This window comes from Panthera pardus, unplaced genomic scaffold, assembly GCF_024362965.1.
Source record: "Panthera pardus isolate Hobbes unplaced genomic scaffold, ASM2436296v1 HiC_scaffold_14, whole genome shotgun sequence".
Lineage (NCBI taxonomy): Eukaryota > Metazoa > Chordata > Mammalia > Carnivora > Felidae > Panthera > Panthera pardus.
In genome coordinates this window covers 1,929,401-1,945,684 of record NW_026526699.1, presented here as the reverse complement: position 1 = coordinate 1,945,684, position 16,284 = coordinate 1,929,401, and the positions used below count along the sequence as shown (strand labels likewise).

The window sequence follows — 16,284 nt, the reverse complement described above, 5'->3', positions numbered from 1 at the left end:
CCTGGAGCCTGGAGCCTGCTTTGGATTCTGTGTCTCCCTCTGTCTTCCCCTCCCTGGATCACACTCTGTGTCTCTCTCTCTCTCAAAAATAAATAAACATTAAAAAAAACATTAAAAAAAATTTTACAAAAATGTGTATGTGCCTACAAATGGAGCTCCACAATATATAAAGCTAAAATGAGAACACTGAAGAAGAAATTAGACACACAGACAATAACTCTCAATGACCGGATAGACCAAGCAGACAAAACCCAGGAAGGACATGAGGAATTTACAAGTTCTATCGATAGGTCTCTCATGGCCCATCTGGGAAGCAGCCTGCCCTTCCCAGCGACGGGGGACTCTGCATGCAGGCTCCTGGTCACAATCTGCTTTGAATCTTGGAGGCTGCAAATACCAAGCCAGGCCCAGCAGGCAGGGGGGACAGGATAGCTTGGGAGAAATGCCAGCCCCTCTGTCCTCACTCAAGTATGCAATTCACCTGGCACTGGGAGAGTGGGGGTCACGCAGGGCAACGTTTGGCTCAGGCTGGAGGGAGGAAGTCAGGCCGCTCCCTGTGAGCAGGCCTGGCCTCTTCAGGGGCCCGCTGCCAGCTGGGAATGATGTGCCTTGTTTGTCTAGGCCCTGCTGGGTCCCGTAGCTGCCAGAGTCCTTTTGAGGAAATGCTGTATGCAGTGTTGCAAACCCTAAAGATAATCTTAAATTCTGATCTGAAATCTGCCGGTGAACGCCACCTTTAAATTCCACACCGAGAATTTAGGTACCACAACGGCTACCACTGAAAACGTTTCCTGCCCCAAACCATTCACATGGCTGGTGTCCCAAAGCACACACATTGCCCATCCCACTGCTGATGACTGTCCCTGGGACATGCAGGGACAGTTACAATCCCACCTGCGAGATCCGGTATTGGCTTGCTCGGGACCCACGAGATCTGTCTCCTGGGGTGTGAGAGGCTTCTCGTAAAGGAGGGACTCTGGAACTCGTGATGTGCCAGCCTTTCTGCGGAGCGGGTCGCTCTATCCAGACCAGTTTTCTGAGGGCTTGCGCCGCAGCCTGTGGCTAGCACCAGTCTTCAGAAACCCCGTTAACTCGTTCAGGGTCACCAGTGTTCCCTTGACCACCTGGCTCTGGCACTTTGGAAGTCGATTAAGCTATCAGGCCTCATTGTTCTTAAGGGCAATGGCCAAGAGCGGAAACCGGTCCGGGATCTGCCTCGGTGCTCACTTCTACCTACGGTGGAATCACACTACAGGATTCGTGGGTGAAGAAAGCCTGGTAACTGCCGTTCCGCCACCCCCGGCCCAGCTCCCCACACTCGGGCCCAGAGATGCGGACCAGCGGGAGCGGCGCTCACGTCCGTCACGTCGGGGTGCCTCGAACGAGTCATACCCGACACGAGTTCAGAGGGGCTGGTCTAGGAGCACCCCTTTCCTCCCACGCAGGGCAAGCTGCCCCCAGGCCTTCCACTCACTCCACTCACCACGGACAGGACACCGCTCCTTCTGGTCGGGAGACAGAAACGTTTGCGACGAACCCAATGTTGGGTCCGCTACCCCCAGAATTCACGGGCCCAAATCCTCGCCTCCAGACCCCGAATCTGCCGGTGCCTCGGTTTCAGACATCCAGCCTCCAGAGTTGTGAGGCCAGACCGTCCGCGGCGTGAGCCCTCAGGCTTACGGACGAAGACATCGGTGACGGGGAGTTAAGCTGCGGCACACGACCCGTGCTCACACCCCACCTGGACCCCGTCCTCTCCATCGCACCCTGGGCTTCTCTAGAAGCCTCCGGGGGGGACCAATGCGTGTGCCCCCTCGTCCCTCCTGAGCCCCCACTGAGCCCTGAGCTTGGCGTGTCTTGTTTCTTGTGCCCCCAGCACTGACCCACAACCTCACGGTAGGCTTCAGGGGAAAGGGGGGGTCCTCGTTATCCCAGTTTTCATGACCGACGCCGGTGGCCGGGCAGGGAATCGAGTCAGCACGGAAGACAAAGGCGCTGACCCTTTACGACTCGTCTCCTCCTCAGACCGCCTCCCGCCGTCGGGTAGAGTCTGCCCCCCTGCCCGCGGGTCAGGCTGCTTTGTGGGTCAGGCGCCCATTGATTACAGGCCTGGCACACGCTGGAGAACACGACGACACGGAAGTAAACCATCACGAACTGAAAAGCCCACGTTGTGTGGGACGGAAGACATTATGCAGCCGCTTAAAATGATCCCGGAGAAGAAACGAACTGTTTGTGAAAACTACTGACAAGCGAGGTTCGGCAGGACGGGATTAACGAATCACAGAGGTCCGAAAAAGGGGCGGCTGAGACGGGCACTTCCGGGGGATCTCGCGAGTAACTTGGGACTAAGAGACGATCCACAGGAGACAGATTACACCCCTGAACGTTCTCGAAGAATGACCTTCTTGGCTCCAAGAAGGCTGCTCTTCCCGCCGGTACCCAGGCTCCCCCCCACCGGGCACAGCTGACCTACATGGAAGGGCGGCCTTGGACGGGCCCCACAGCAAAGAGCAGCACAGCAGACGTTTCTGGAGGTCGGGGGGGGGGGGTAGCTGCCCCTTAGCGGCACGGGGACCCTGGAGGATCGGCAACGAGCTGACCCCGCAGGCACGTGTACCTGAGCCCCTCTCTACAACCGCCCAGGGTGTGTGTGGGAAGGGAGGCGCGTCACTTCTCCTGCCATTCTTCCTAGTGGAGGACGCACAGGAGACGGGCTCTCCCTGGCAGACGTGCCCAGAACCCAGAAGGGCGTCTACGGTGGGACGACACGCCTTCTACGCAAATCCATCCCCGTGTTTGCGTCCAAAGGAAAAACTGAGACGGAAAAGAACCGTCGCGAAGGCATGTAGGCGCTTCATTCGCTGTTGCCCTCCACGAGCGCACGCGTGTGGCGGCCACGCCGTTGGGGAGACGTCCTCGCCCGTCCCCGAGGTGGTCTCGCCTCCTCCCGTCCGTTCCGGGCTAGGCCTCTTGCACGTGCCAGTGTCAGAAGGAATGTTCTCAAAACCACGGTCCCCAAACAAACTCCAAGTGGTCTCTTTCCCTCTCTCTCTCTCACACGCATGTGCACACATACCCATAGACACGCACACATGTGCACACATGCATACACATGCACGCGTGTACACGTACACACCCATGCACATACATGCACACATGTGCGCGTGCACACACAACGCACACACTCACCTACACACGCGTGCACACACATGCACACACACGCACACGCACTGCTTCCTGCTGACTTAACGGGATTTTCTAGGACAGCGCTGACTGAATGTGGTCTCCCCCCCCCCCCCGCCTGCCCCCTCTCACCCACCCCTCCCCTCGTACAGGTGACAGCCCTTGCCCTCTCCCCAACCCCCGACCCCTCCCTCCTCCCCCTCCCCCGCCGGGAGGACGGGGCTCACCTGCCGGCAACGTGGAGAACTCCACGAAGGCCTCCTTCTTCTCCCGCTGCTCCAGGGGCAGCTGCCACGGCATCTGGTGGGGCCTGGCCAGGACCTTCACCTTGTAGGCCACGTTGGGCCTGAGGTTGAAGAACTGGTACGTGTAGCTCGCGGCCCGGACGACGTCGAGCTCCTCCTCGTTGAGGAAGATGACGTGGCTGTAGTTGCTGTTGGCGGGCAGCCAGGAGAGCTGGGCCGAGATCTGGGTGATGTTGTCCACCCTCAGCTGGGAGGGGGCCACCGCCACGTCCTTGCCCACCAGCAGCGTGCAGCGCAGCTCGTCCGAGTGGCCCCTGCTGGTGGCGCACTGCACGGAGATGCGGTAGGTGCAGGCCGCCGTGTCGAGCTTCTCGATGAGGGCCTTGGTCCTGCTCCCCAGCGTGAGGCTCACGCGCGGCTCCTGGTCCACGAGCACGCTGTAGCTGCTCACGGTCCCCCAGCCCGGCGGCACTGCCGGCGGCTCCCAGGCCACAATGACACTTCTGGCGAGTTGTTTGATGAGGGTGATTTTCCTAGGGTAAGGCACGATGTCTTCTCCGACGTCGTCGACGTTCCCGCCCAGCGTCTCCGCACCGCCGTCCGCGACGCCGGCATCGACGGGGGTGGGGGCGTGCAGGTCCAGAATGTTCTCCCCCTCCGAGCCGATGCCCGAACGGTTGATGAGATTCTGGTCCTGCTCGTTCCCCAGCGTGCTTGCCGGCCGCGACTCGTTGTCCTGGACAAAATCCACAAAGTTGGAGGGCACCAAGCCCCTCTGCCCGTCCAGGAGCTCGCCTGTTGGTACAAAGGCAGTGAGATCACCCCGCCGTCGCATCGGGGCCCCGAGGTCCCGCCGCACCCGCACGGCTCCCCGACAGGGCCGTGCGGTACAGCCATGGGATTCCACGGGTCGTCACGGACACCTGCTCAAACGTCCCGTCCTCGGGACCTTGCTCCCACCGCTTGCCCCCTGCGAACCGCGAACCCATCAGGCAGCGTGGCCCCCTGCTTAGTGTAACACCTGCCTACGGACACGGACACCCCATGAGCGCAGAGATCTCTTTCCGTTCGTCACACTGAAGAGTCCTGGCACACAGTAGGTGCCCAGTAAATGTTTGTTTATGGACGAACAAACGTGCATGAGACGAGGGTTTGGGAGGTTAAGAAAGTAAACATCTTACTATTATTTTTGAGGGTATGATCATATCAATAGGATTTAAAGATGACCTCTCCCCCTGGCAAAGCACACTGTGTATGTCCTAAGGAAGCTCCCAGAATGCCCGTTTGCTGTGAGAAAGAGACTGGCCATGTGGTGCCAGACCACCTGTAGGCTGAGTGGCAAAAAATTTCATCACACCAGCTCTCGTGGCTACTGGCGGCCACAGGGAGAACCTCTTCTTATTCTGCGAAATGCTCTCTTTTTAGTTGGGCTCAAAACCTGTTAGCAGCAGAGGTCTAAAAAAAGAAGTGTTTTCAGGAGCCTCAAAGATGCCGTGATTTGGGTAATCTCGCAGGACCAGCGGGACGGGCCATTTGCCCAGTACGTGGCAGGGCGTGGCGGGGAGGTGCCCGCTCCCAGTAGACCCTGGCCTCAGGAGACGTGTGATGGACCCAGAGGAGGGCACGCGACCATACGATGGGCCGTGGATTCCCCCAGAGTAAAGGGGGACTCCGGCCTGCTCCCGGCCCCACGTAGGGTGTGGGTCAGCTGGCACCCCTAGGATGCTCTCACGGGGGCCGGTGCTCGGGTGACGCCGACAGTGATAACCTCACTCACCGTGCACCGGGTCCTGTCCTACCCGCCCTGCACCTCATTTACCCAAGGCTGCCCGCAGGTCGAATTCGCTTTCTCCGTTCTACACAGAGGAAGGCACAGAGACAAGGAAAATTCCTGAGCTTCGCAGCCCTGTTTGAATCAGGCCTCCAGAAAGCTGATGCGGGCAAGATGCCTGCTGTGAATATTCTAGAGATTTCCAACAAGGGTTTGCCGGCGGCCGCCTCGGGTGCCTGTTTCTACAGGTGTGAAAAACAGTGACGGTGACGTGAACGTAGGTTAAGAGTTCGGGCTGTGCTGCCACCAGCCGTGGCGGATTTCTCGCGTGGACGGCCCACGGCTCTGCTACCACGTGCCCGGCAACTACTGGCGAGCGACGCAGCCCACGGCCTGGCGGCTGTTCAGCGTCAAGAGGCAACCTGTGGGGCGCCCGGGTGGCTCGGTCGTTCGAGCATGACTTCAGCTCAGGTCATGATCTCACAGGTCATGAGTTTGAGCCCCACGTCGGGCTCTCTGTTGTTAGCACAGAGCCTTTGCATCCCGTCCCCCCTCACTCTACCCCTCCCCCACTCCCGTCTCTCAAAACTAAACGTTAAAAAAAAAACGGAAGCAATCCAACCTCACGTCCAGCAAACACCAGCTCGAAAGCCAACTGCGTCTATCAGCCCTGGGAACACTCAGCAAGGCCATGAAACAGGAGCCCGCTAATTTAGCAAGAACTGGTCCCACAGCTCAAGGTAAGAGGCCAAGACCCTTCCGTTCGTCCAGGGTGACTGAGCGACTGGGGACTGAGGAGTCTCGCGAGGCTCGTGAAGCCGCTGGTGCTGTCCCGAGCTCATGCTCGGGTTGCAAAAGGGACGGAAGGTTAGGCGTCCCAGAGGGAGGGAAGAGGTCGCATTTCCCGATTTCGGACTGGGCGGGGCGGGGTAACCCTGAAGGGAGGGATCCAGCGGCACGTGGGGCAGACAGACAGAAAGCCCAGGGGTCAGTGGGACCGCCCTGAGCCAGGCGGGGTCATCTGTCCTGCCGGGAAGGAGGTCAGCTGGGGGTCCGGGGGTCCTGGGGCAGTAAGATAGAAGACGCAACAGAGCCCCTCTGGGAACAGCAGTCCGTCGGCCCGGTGTGTCCGCACAGCCACCCGGCGAGCTCTGCGGGGACGGACGTTGCAAACCTCCGCCAGTGCCTCAGGTCTGCGGGGTCAGGGCACCCCACTCAGTCGTCAGAAGGGGGAAAGCTGAGGAGGGCGGGTGGAGGGTCAGGGCGGAGGGCTGGGGCGGGCAGGCGTAGCTGGGGCCCGGCCCGTCCGCGGGGACCAGTCAGGTGCGCGGAGCAGCCCCGGCACCCACCGCCCCGCGCCCTAACACACCTTCATAGAAGCCGTCCTCGTCCATGTCCCCGTACACGTAGAGGTACTTCCCCGCCGTGAGGGGCAGCTCAGCTTCCGGGTTCTCGTTCGGCCCCGTCGAAGGGGTTGTAACTGGAGGAAGAAGGACACTCGTGGAGCAGGTGCTGCACGCGGAGGGCGGTGGGCACCTGCACCCCCGCGCCAGCCGTGTGCCCGCCAGGAACGGCGGCAGCACACGCGCTCTCGCACACACTCAAAACAGAGAGAGAATTCTGAAACTGAGGGGGACGCTCGGGGTCCCCGTGCCACATGACACACTGATGACCCCGATCTCGGTTCGTACCCGTCACGTCTGCCGTAGGTGTTCACATCAGTAAGCAAAGAAGAATAATTAACCCTACAATCTTTCTGTATGTACCGCTCAGCAAAGGTAGGACCACACCGCATTTACTTTGCAGTAATCTTATTCTTTCACTTTCCAGTATGCGTGACCCTCCCTCTACCTCATGAAAGATTCTATTGTGACCCTTTTTTAAAAATTTTTAAGGTTTTTGTTTCTTTTGAGAGAGAAGGAGAGAGAGAGAGACAAAGCCTGAGTGGGGGAAGGACAGAGAGGGAGACACAGAATCCGAAGCAGGCTCCAGGCTCCGAGCTGTCAGCACAGAGCCCCACGCAGGGCTCGAACTCCCGAGCTGCGAGATCATGACCCGAGCCGAAGTCGGACGCTCAACCGACTGAGCCACCCAGGCGCCCCTCTGTCATGACCTTTTTTAATGGACGTGGAATATTCCACTGAACAGACTGGCATACTTCACTTAACCGATGTCCTAACGTTGGGCACCGATGTGGCCTCTAACCTTTGGTTAATACAATCACCATTGTGTCACATATCTTCGTAAACATGACATTTTTTACAATCGTGCCCAATGTGCAAATAAGATATACAGTAAATGAAATGGGGATTTTTTAAATTAGTTCAGAATAACAGAGAAGGCCCCAATAAAAATTAAAACAGCATCTGCTGATAGTCAAAGACGATAGACACGTGTGGTAGAAATATAATGAGGCGATAGCGACTCGCACGCCAACAGTACCAGAAAGCTCGCCAGCACTTCCGTGTACGTTTTACGAGATCAGCGTTCCAGCTCGGCGAGGCGAGCAGAGAAGATACCATTTCTCCCAATCTGAATCCCAGAGTGAGGTCAGGGGCACCCGCCCAAAGTCACAAGCTCACAAAGAGGCCCGGGGTGGGGGTGCTGGGGACCAACATCAAGGTCTCCTGACCCCTGTCCTCTGCAGGTTTAACGGCACCAAGTCACCGTGCCCCTCACTGTCCGAGTCCAGGGTCTAGGCAAGTTTTGCAACAGTCTGATGGTTTTACTGAGTCAGTAACTGCCAGGGGCCATCTGCGTAAGGAAGAGACACAGACGGATGTTTGACGTGATAGCCCAGCGGGCGGATGAAGAGAGTAAGCAGCTCCCGGCAAAGGGAATGGCGCGTGCAAAGGCCCAGACGCAGGAGCAGGGTCCCTCTGGGGCGCCAAGAGTCAGCCTGCCTGGAGGAGGGTGCTGACCGCAGGAGCGTCGAGGGATAGGGACTGGCAGGGTCCCCGTGGGTGTGGATTTCATCTTCGGTGCTGGGAGGTATTGGGATTTAAGGCAGGGAGTGATGTGACCACACCTGCATTCGGTAGAGACACTCGGGTGTCCCATGGATGGGGAGCCGGCAGGTGGCAGGTGGGGCGAGGACACCGGATCAGGAGTGGCTCAAGAGGTGACGGACACGGGCTCTGGCGGGGGGGGGGGGGGCTGAGAGCTGAGTCAGGGTGGGCAGACGGGGGTCACACGTACTGAGCCGGGTCCACGGTCAGGCGCGGCTGCACCGAGCAAGCGGGGCGAGGGTCAGTCCGGGGTGTCTCGCGTGATGCACTGAACGCGCGAGCTCAGAGTTCTGTGTCTGCAAAGCCGTTTGCACAGAGCGATGGTGGTTTCGGGCGGGCAGGAGAGGCGGGGGCAGAGGCAGACGCACCGCAGGCGACCATCCCAGGAGGTGACTGCCCCAGCCACTGAGGGGGGGGCGGCCTCAGGCAGGTATTGTCTCGTTTCAGGTTTGGGGAAACCTCCACAGGCTTATTGAATGATGTCCGTGTCTGGTCCCAGGGGATCCCCCCAAACTCCTGCCTTTACCTTCAGAACCACCCCAGCGGGGGCGGTAAGGTACGAAGAGAACTCAGACGTGCAAAGTTCTCTCTGCGCCATTCGGTCTCACGTGATTCGGGCTTCTTTGGCAGGGTGGCTGAAAGAGTCACAAAGCCAGCACCAGCACCGCATCAAGGGCACCAGCAAAGAAGAGAACGAACGAGGGGACATCGTGCACTTGGGCCGTGCCTGGTGACGGCAACAGCAGACGGAAGCCGGTTGGTCAGCCCGCCTTCTCCCGTGCCCGACTTCACGCTGGCTACAGAATGCGTCCACGGGGTGCACCGGCTGTTGGGCCCCTGTCCCCGGAATGAGACCTCGCCTCTCCTGGAAGAGGAGGGAATGCGAGCCCAGGGCACACGGCTCGCCAGCGGGGAGGCTGGGGAGTGTGGCTCACCAGGGCGCAGGCCAGCTGGGAAGCGAGCCAGTCCTGAGAGCCCAGTTCAGCGCGAGAGCCATCACGAAGGGCTCCCGCTGGAGAAAATGGAACGCGTGCAAGGTATACCGACCGGCGGAAACCAAGGACAAGAGGCTGGGTCCTCATCGAGCGTGAGGAACGGGAGACGTGAACGATGTGGTTTGTGGCTAACTCCTTCCCGTGGCAGAATCTGGTCTCGGGCTTGCCGGCACGGTCCCCAGGTAGCGGAGTTGTGGGGAGGCGGCTACCCCACACCCGTCTCAGAACTGGGGGGTCCTTCCCCACAAGACTCTGAGGGTCGTTCAGACCAGATGGCTCCTTAGTTCCCACTGAGCGTGGACACCACAGGACCCCAGCGAGAAATTAGCGAGGGGCGCCTCGCAAGTGTGAGGACCCCAGAAAGGCAGTAAACGGGGGCTCCGGACAAGAGTGTGCCCCTGTGAGTTTCAGCTTGCCACCTGCTGAGGGCTAAACCGTCCCCCTGAATGTTGGTTCAGGTCCTAGCCCCCCAGTGTGGGGAACGTGACCTTATTTGGAAATAGGGTCTTTGCAGATGCGATCAGGATGGGGTCGTGCTGGAGTCGGTGGGCCCCCATCCAGTGACTAGTGTCCTTACTGACAGAGGAAGAGAGAACGAGCAGATGCACAGGGAAGTGGCCACGTGAGGCCGGGCAGAGACCACAGGGATGCACCCATAACCCAGGGACGCCTGGAGCACCAGAAGCTACAAGAGCCCCCAGTGAGCACAGCCTTGCTGACCCGATCCCGCACTTCCCGCCTCCAGAGCCGCCAGAGAACGTGCTTCTGCTGGTTTAAGGCTCCCACTTTGCGCTAAGTCGTTAACGGCCGTCCTGAGAAACAAATCCGCCTACACGCTTTCCATCAGAACCGACAACAAACCTTCCCCGTCTCCCGAGTCTGGCCGAACTGCCTGCCTTCGGCCGAGGACCCGGGGAGGGTGGGGAGGGGAGCACGCCCAGACCCGCGGCCCCATCAGCCCCAAGGCACCCCCCGCACGTCCACGGATGCTCGGGGATGCAGAGAGGAGCTTCGTGCTTACCTGTAGCGGGCGACACACAGGTGGACTTTCCCCGAGTGCCTCTGCTGCTTGGAGGTACCGGAACTGCGTTCATGATCCATCTGGTGAAGACACAAACCACGTTCAGGTTACGCAGCGGCGGGGTCACGTTTTTGCGGGAAGCACACAGGAAACCCCTCAGTCTCGCTGAGCCTTCTCGCCCCAGACCGCGGAGCTCCCACGAGCCCCGACTAGACCAACTTCTGTGTCTTGGGCACCGGCCCAGAGATGAAGCGGCTCCCTCAGTGTGGGCCCCCTGGTCACGCAGAAGGACGTTTATAAAGAACGCATCTTCCCGAGCCAAGAGTGGACCGGAGGTGGGGCCCCCCAACACGGGGTGTGGGACTCGCCGGGCAGACCGCGCGAGATTGCCAGGCCCTACCGGGCATCTGTGGACACAGAGACGGACAATGACCCACGGCCTCTGCTCGCAGGGGCTCGGCCCTGCGAGGGAGACAGACACCGTCCACCGCGATCACGTGTCAGAGGGTGCCCGGTGCTGTGGGGCTGAGACATCCGGGAATACTGCATGGAGGAGGTGACACGAGGGCCGATGAAGACCAGATATGGGAATTTACGGGAGGAAGGGAAGAGGCCCGGAGGGAGAGGGAGGAGGAGGGAGGAGGAAGGAAGGTGAGAGGACCATCGTGTTCCCACCGGACGGATCCGCGTGGGCGGGCCAAAACTCACGTCGGATTCAAATCTGCATCTTGGGCTAGCGGATCTCGACAGAAAGGTGGGCTTGATGGGCAGAGGCTCCGGCTTGTCACCAGGGAGCGGGAGGGGCCGGATATAGTCCCCAGTCACAGTGCGGCTTCCGACGGTGCTCTCCTGACCTGGCCACGACATCGAGACAATTTGAACAAGGATGCCAGTGAGGTGACAGACGCGTGGGTCCTTTGCCTTTCCAGCGTGCCCGTCCCCCTCGCCGGCACCAGCCTCAGGTTTCCATCTTGGGAGCTGCCTGCTTCCTGCCGTCAGTCCCCACTGGCCACCTGACCCCCTGTCCCGCCAGGCCATCCCCCCGGCAGAGTCCACTCCTGGCTGTGAGGACGGTCTGGTGGCGATGGCAGTGTTACACATGCGGTGGGAAGGTCCAGCCACGGGGAATTAAAAGAAGCCACAGGGAAAGAGCCTCTCCTTTTCCCTGGCTGCAAACTGAGAGGCTGTGAGGCCTGGTGAGGCTGCAGCCACATTGCCCCCAGGAGGCGGAAGGTCTGTCCCACCGGAACTGGCTCCTAGAAGGGGAGCCGCCAGACGGGTAGGAAACGCATCCTGGGGGCGCAGTTGGAGCCCCCGAATCCAGCTGTGCGGGAGCCAGACCTACTGGCTCATCTACTCCAGGTGATAAGCAAGTTCCGGGCGGCTCACACCCATTTAGGTCAGCATCGCTGTCATTTACGACCCAAAGTGTCCTAATTTACATACAAAGCGGCCAAGAGGCTGGGAATTTTTAGAATTTCGAGGAGAAGCACAGGAGCAGTGATCCCTCCCTGACCTCTCTGTCCAGCCTCTGTCCTCAGTGGCCAGACCTCGGGATCATTTCACCGAAGATTCAACCTGCCGAGTCCATGCTGGGAAAGGCCAAATGATTCGCAGTAAGGTGGGAAGTGTCCCTACAGAGGCTTTCACCCGCCAGGGGCCCCGCAGCTCCGGCCCGGTTAAAGGAACTGTGGGATAACACCCCTGAAACAGAATCAGTGCCAGAACAGACACAGGGCCCTGCTGGGGCGTCAGATCCCAGAGAGCAGAGGTGTGGCCTGGTCACTGCCGTCTGTCCCCACTGCTCACGGCAGCGCTCGGCATACAGCAGGTGCAAAGTGATGCTGCGCAAATGCGTGCCCAGGAGCCCCGGGGCACCAGCTGAGAAGGGGGAAAGGCCAACCTCTGACCCACGGCCGGTCCGACCCCCTGGCAGTGGAAGTCACGAGTCCCGCTTTTGGACAGAAGCTGTTTGAGCACGTGCACAGTCCACTGTTTCCTCTTCGAAGGAACATTCCAGACAGAGAGGCTGTGCCTCCAGCCCAGCACTCCTGAGCGAGAACAGTGGGGCCAGTGCCCTACGCCAGCCTCAGAGGAACGCAGAGCCACGGTCGGCGATGCCGGAAGGGCAAGGGTGAAGCCAGGGGCGCGTGGGCCCTGCCAAGGGCGCCCCCTCGTGGGGCGAGTCACTGACTGTTACATGAGCTACGTCCATCCTGGCGGCTGTGTGGAAGGCTTGCTACAAACCTATTCGCACACCAGATCTCATCGATCCGCTTGGTGGCGACCCGGAACCACTGTGGGTCTGAGTGGGCACCTTCCACCACCGCGGGTCACACCCTGTTCTCCAGATTGTTTCAACACCGAGCCCCTCCCACTGGACGCACGTCTGCATGCCTCACGGAGGCGCGCACACAGCAGCCCGAGACACCATGGGGAGAAGGGACGGCTGGCCACGTGGGCCGGGGTGGGCACGCGACGGTGGGTCGGGTGCTCTGCTGTGACCAGCCTGCAGACCCGACGTGGGCGAGGACCCGCCTGCGCCGGCGGTCTGGGGCTCAGGTGCACGCCAGGCAGAGGTTCCACGTGATGGGCCCGTTAAGCCCTGGGTGCCACGAAACCACAGGCTTCCCTGGGCCATAACTCTGCACTCAGAGGCTGCGTTTTTCAGCGCATGCGGGCATTCTGCGTGGCCTCCAGGCACCCTGTCCCTGTCCCTGAGGATCTGACGTGTGCCCGTCCCATGTCAGGATCTTGAAAAGCATCACCGGCCAACCTCATGCGGCCACCCAGCCTAAGAATGTTTGTCTCATCTAGTGACAGCTGAAACTGTCCTACCCCTTCTCATCCTTCAGACGGCACAGCCCAACGTCCTTTCCTAGAGCCAGGCTTCTTCGTCCACCTGGTCTGAAGCAGTCCTGGGTCACTTTCTAGCTTGTCACTCTGTCCTCACGCATCTGTCCCCTTGTCTGTCTCCAGCCACCGAGAGGCGTTTCCACAGGGGCCTGGCCAGCTGGCTGACCTCCCAGCCGCAGCCCCGACACACGGGCTAGGTGCACCATGCCCTCGGAACACCTTGGAGGGGTGTGCAGACCCTCCTCCCTCTGCCCTGCTGCTCACAGCCACGTGGCACGTAGCTAATGACTGAGCGGGAAGGACGGGGCACGTCATTTATCAAGACAAAAGCAGCCTCGCTTTGTCTTAATATCACGAAGCATCAGAAAGAAACGATCACGTATTCTGATGCCAACAGGGAGAGATCTGGACGTTCTCTCTCCGACGGAACTCAGAAGGGGGGGCTCTGACACTCATCTCCCCAAATTAAAAACAACAGTAACTTTTAAACAGGCAGGTATTCTTGCAACCCCCGTGTCCTGAGACAGCCGCCCCTGGGCGGGGAGCACAGTCCCGACTGATCAGGGCAGCCTCTGTGCCCCAGCTGGAAGCCGCGGTGAGGCCTGAGGACACACGTCTGCGATCTCCGTGCCGGATACAAAGACGAGATCCCTCCCCCGATGTGCAAGGTCCGTCCCCATCCTGCGTCCTGAGCACAAGTGTGACAGGGGGGGCGCTCAATTCACTGCCGTCACCGTCGCCGCCTGAGCAGGAACGGGAATCGGTCCCCACACGGAGGGGGCAGGGCACGAAGGCGGGAGGCGGCCGCAGCCCAGCGGTGCACCTCGGGACCCCGGCCTCGCCCCGGTCTCTCTCCTCCACACAGCGGGACCGGGACAGCGTCCGCAGGGCACACGGCCGCGCGAGGAGCGGGTCTGCCGACGGCATCACGTGCTCAGAACGGGGGCTGGTGCACCGTGCGTGCGCAGTGACTGCGGCTGGCCCGCCGTCGCTCGGAGCCCTGGGACGCCGGTGCCTAGGCCGGCGGGTCAGACAGACGCTCACTACGCACGCCCAGATGCGGGGTCACCGGCCATCCCTCCTCTGCCACGCACTCACCTTTGCCAATGGAGGGGCTGAGTCCGTTCATGAATTGCGGGAAAGGCTTGCCGGGCGCGGGGACGTCTACGGAGACGCCAGGGCTGACTCCCAGCAGGTCGATCTTCCCGGCGTGCTGCCGGAGCCTCTCCAGGTCCTGCGACAGCAGGCTGAACTGCTCACTCTGCGTCCGGCATTTCTCCTCCAGCTCCCGAACCTTGCTCTGCACGGCAGACGCACGGACACGCGGTCAGGGACGGGCGGCGGGGGACACGTGTGTCCGTGCGTCTGCGTGTGAAAGCGTGTGAACGCGTGTGTGCACACGTGTGCTGCCTCCCACCTCCACAGGAGGACAGTGTCCCATCAAACCAAGCGTCCTGAGTGGCCTGGCCGTGGTGCCTGACCAGACAGACGTGGGAAACCACAAGTGCAGAGAAACCCTACGGACGGTCAGCTCCCAGCCAACCGTGGATTGTTCTGGGCTGTGTGTGCAGCCCAGGGACTGGTGGTGGACACGCCCCACCGGAGCCATTTGAAATTTGGACTGCGAGGCTGACACAGCCCAGACAGGGGGGCAGCTCGGCTACTAACCCACCGACCCGTTCAAGGAACCTAACCCCAAAGAAGTGCTTTGGCAATAAAAGGGAACTTCTACCTGCTGCATGTGGTCAGCAACACAGCCGCCATTTGCAGACATCCAGAGGGGTCTCGGGAGCACCGGGGAGGGCGGGGGGCTCCCCCAGACACGCATCAGGGAAGGGGCAGCTCCCTGCTGACTGCCTGCTCCTGTCCCAGCCGGTGGTTCTCAGGTCGGGGGGCTGGAGACGCACTCCCCGCTCCCCACTCACAGACCACACTTCCCATCCCGGTGCAGACACCAGGCTTCGCCGTGGGGACCAGAGCGTCCCGCACTGTCCACTGCGGGACGCACGCCAGGGAGGGAGGCGAGCGGGGTCAGCTCCGCCCCTTCCCTGCGGTACCGCCCCCCGACGTTGCTGCATTAGCTCCTGGGCTATTTCTCCTCTGTCTCCCGCACCGTGAGCTCCAAGCCTCTCTGGTTCCCTCCCTGATACAGCCTCAGTGCTTTTCACGGAATCAGGCCCACAGTAGGTGCTCGACACGTCTGCCGAATCCACGAAAGGGGGAACCGATCTGCTGTGCGGGGGGCTTACTTCGTCTGCACAGAAGTCCTGCCTGCGCTCCGTTCCTTACTCCGTGATAAACGGAAAATGCCATTTACTGTGTTGATTTGCCGTACTGCCCGGTTCCCCCACTAACGTGCCAGCCCCACGAGGGCAGGAGCTGCTGGCTTTCCTGCGGCATCCCCAGCACTTGGAACAGAGCTCGGTGGCCTTCAGGAGGCGTGTGGTTCACACAGGTGTGCACGCAGGAGGGTGGGGACAGCCAGGGAGGCCCGCAACTGTGGAGAGCCAGCAACAGAGGCGCCTTTCCTTCCCCCCGCCCCTCCTCCTCCTCCCTTTCCTCCCCCCTCCTCTTCCCGTCCCCTTCTCCCTCCCCCTCCCCTTCTCCCTCCCCCTCCCCTTCCTCCTCCCCCCTTCATCCTCCTTTTCTACCCCTCTTCCTCCTTCCTCCCTCTCCTCCCCCTCCCCCCCTTCCCCTCCTCTGGCATTAAGCTTTCCAGCTCCTTAGTATAGAATGAAGTGCTATTTATGTCTGAGATCAGGGATTTCTAAAAATAACCCTAACAAACCCCAAGCCTATAATTAATTTCTTTGATTCATTAAAAAAAAAAAAAAAAAAGCAGCAGGCTTCTTTTAAAAAGCTGAATGAGCTTGTCTGTGACAGCTGTCTCCAGCGAGGAAGGCAGAGAAGCGACATCAGCCAGCGCTCCCAGGCGCAGGCGGGGGACACTGGGACGGCGTCAGACCCGCCCCCAGCCCGGGCCGCCGGGACCCAAGTACGGGGTAACATCTGCCCCAGGGCAGAGCCGCGAGCCCTTGGGGGACAGGCAGGCAGGCTACCCACGTCGGGCGAGGGGCGCTGGAAGGCCTGAGCTCCCCTGGGTTATCCAGGTGGGCTCCCAGGTGCCGGCGCTGGTGTGTGGGGTATCAGGTGGCTCGTGGGAGAACACGAGCACCACTGAGATGGCCGTGAGTTCATTTTC

At 60.5% G+C, this 16,284-nt stretch overlaps 1 protein-coding gene across 1 annotated transcript in view; it reads right to left on the bottom strand.

Moving 5' to 3' along the window:
- RIMBP2 (RIMS binding protein 2) overlaps positions 1 to 16,284 on the bottom strand; it is a 96,513-nt gene that overhangs the window by 35,184 nt on the left and 45,045 nt on the right. The window contains 6 exon segments of the mRNA XM_053901887.1: positions 3,414 to 4,226; positions 6,572 to 6,665; positions 6,667 to 6,682; positions 10,227 to 10,306; positions 10,935 to 11,080; positions 14,181 to 14,382. Of these exon segments, the coding sequence (XP_053757862.1) occupies positions 3,414 to 4,226; positions 6,572 to 6,665; positions 6,667 to 6,682; positions 10,227 to 10,306; positions 10,935 to 11,080; positions 14,181 to 14,382 (1,351 nt within the window).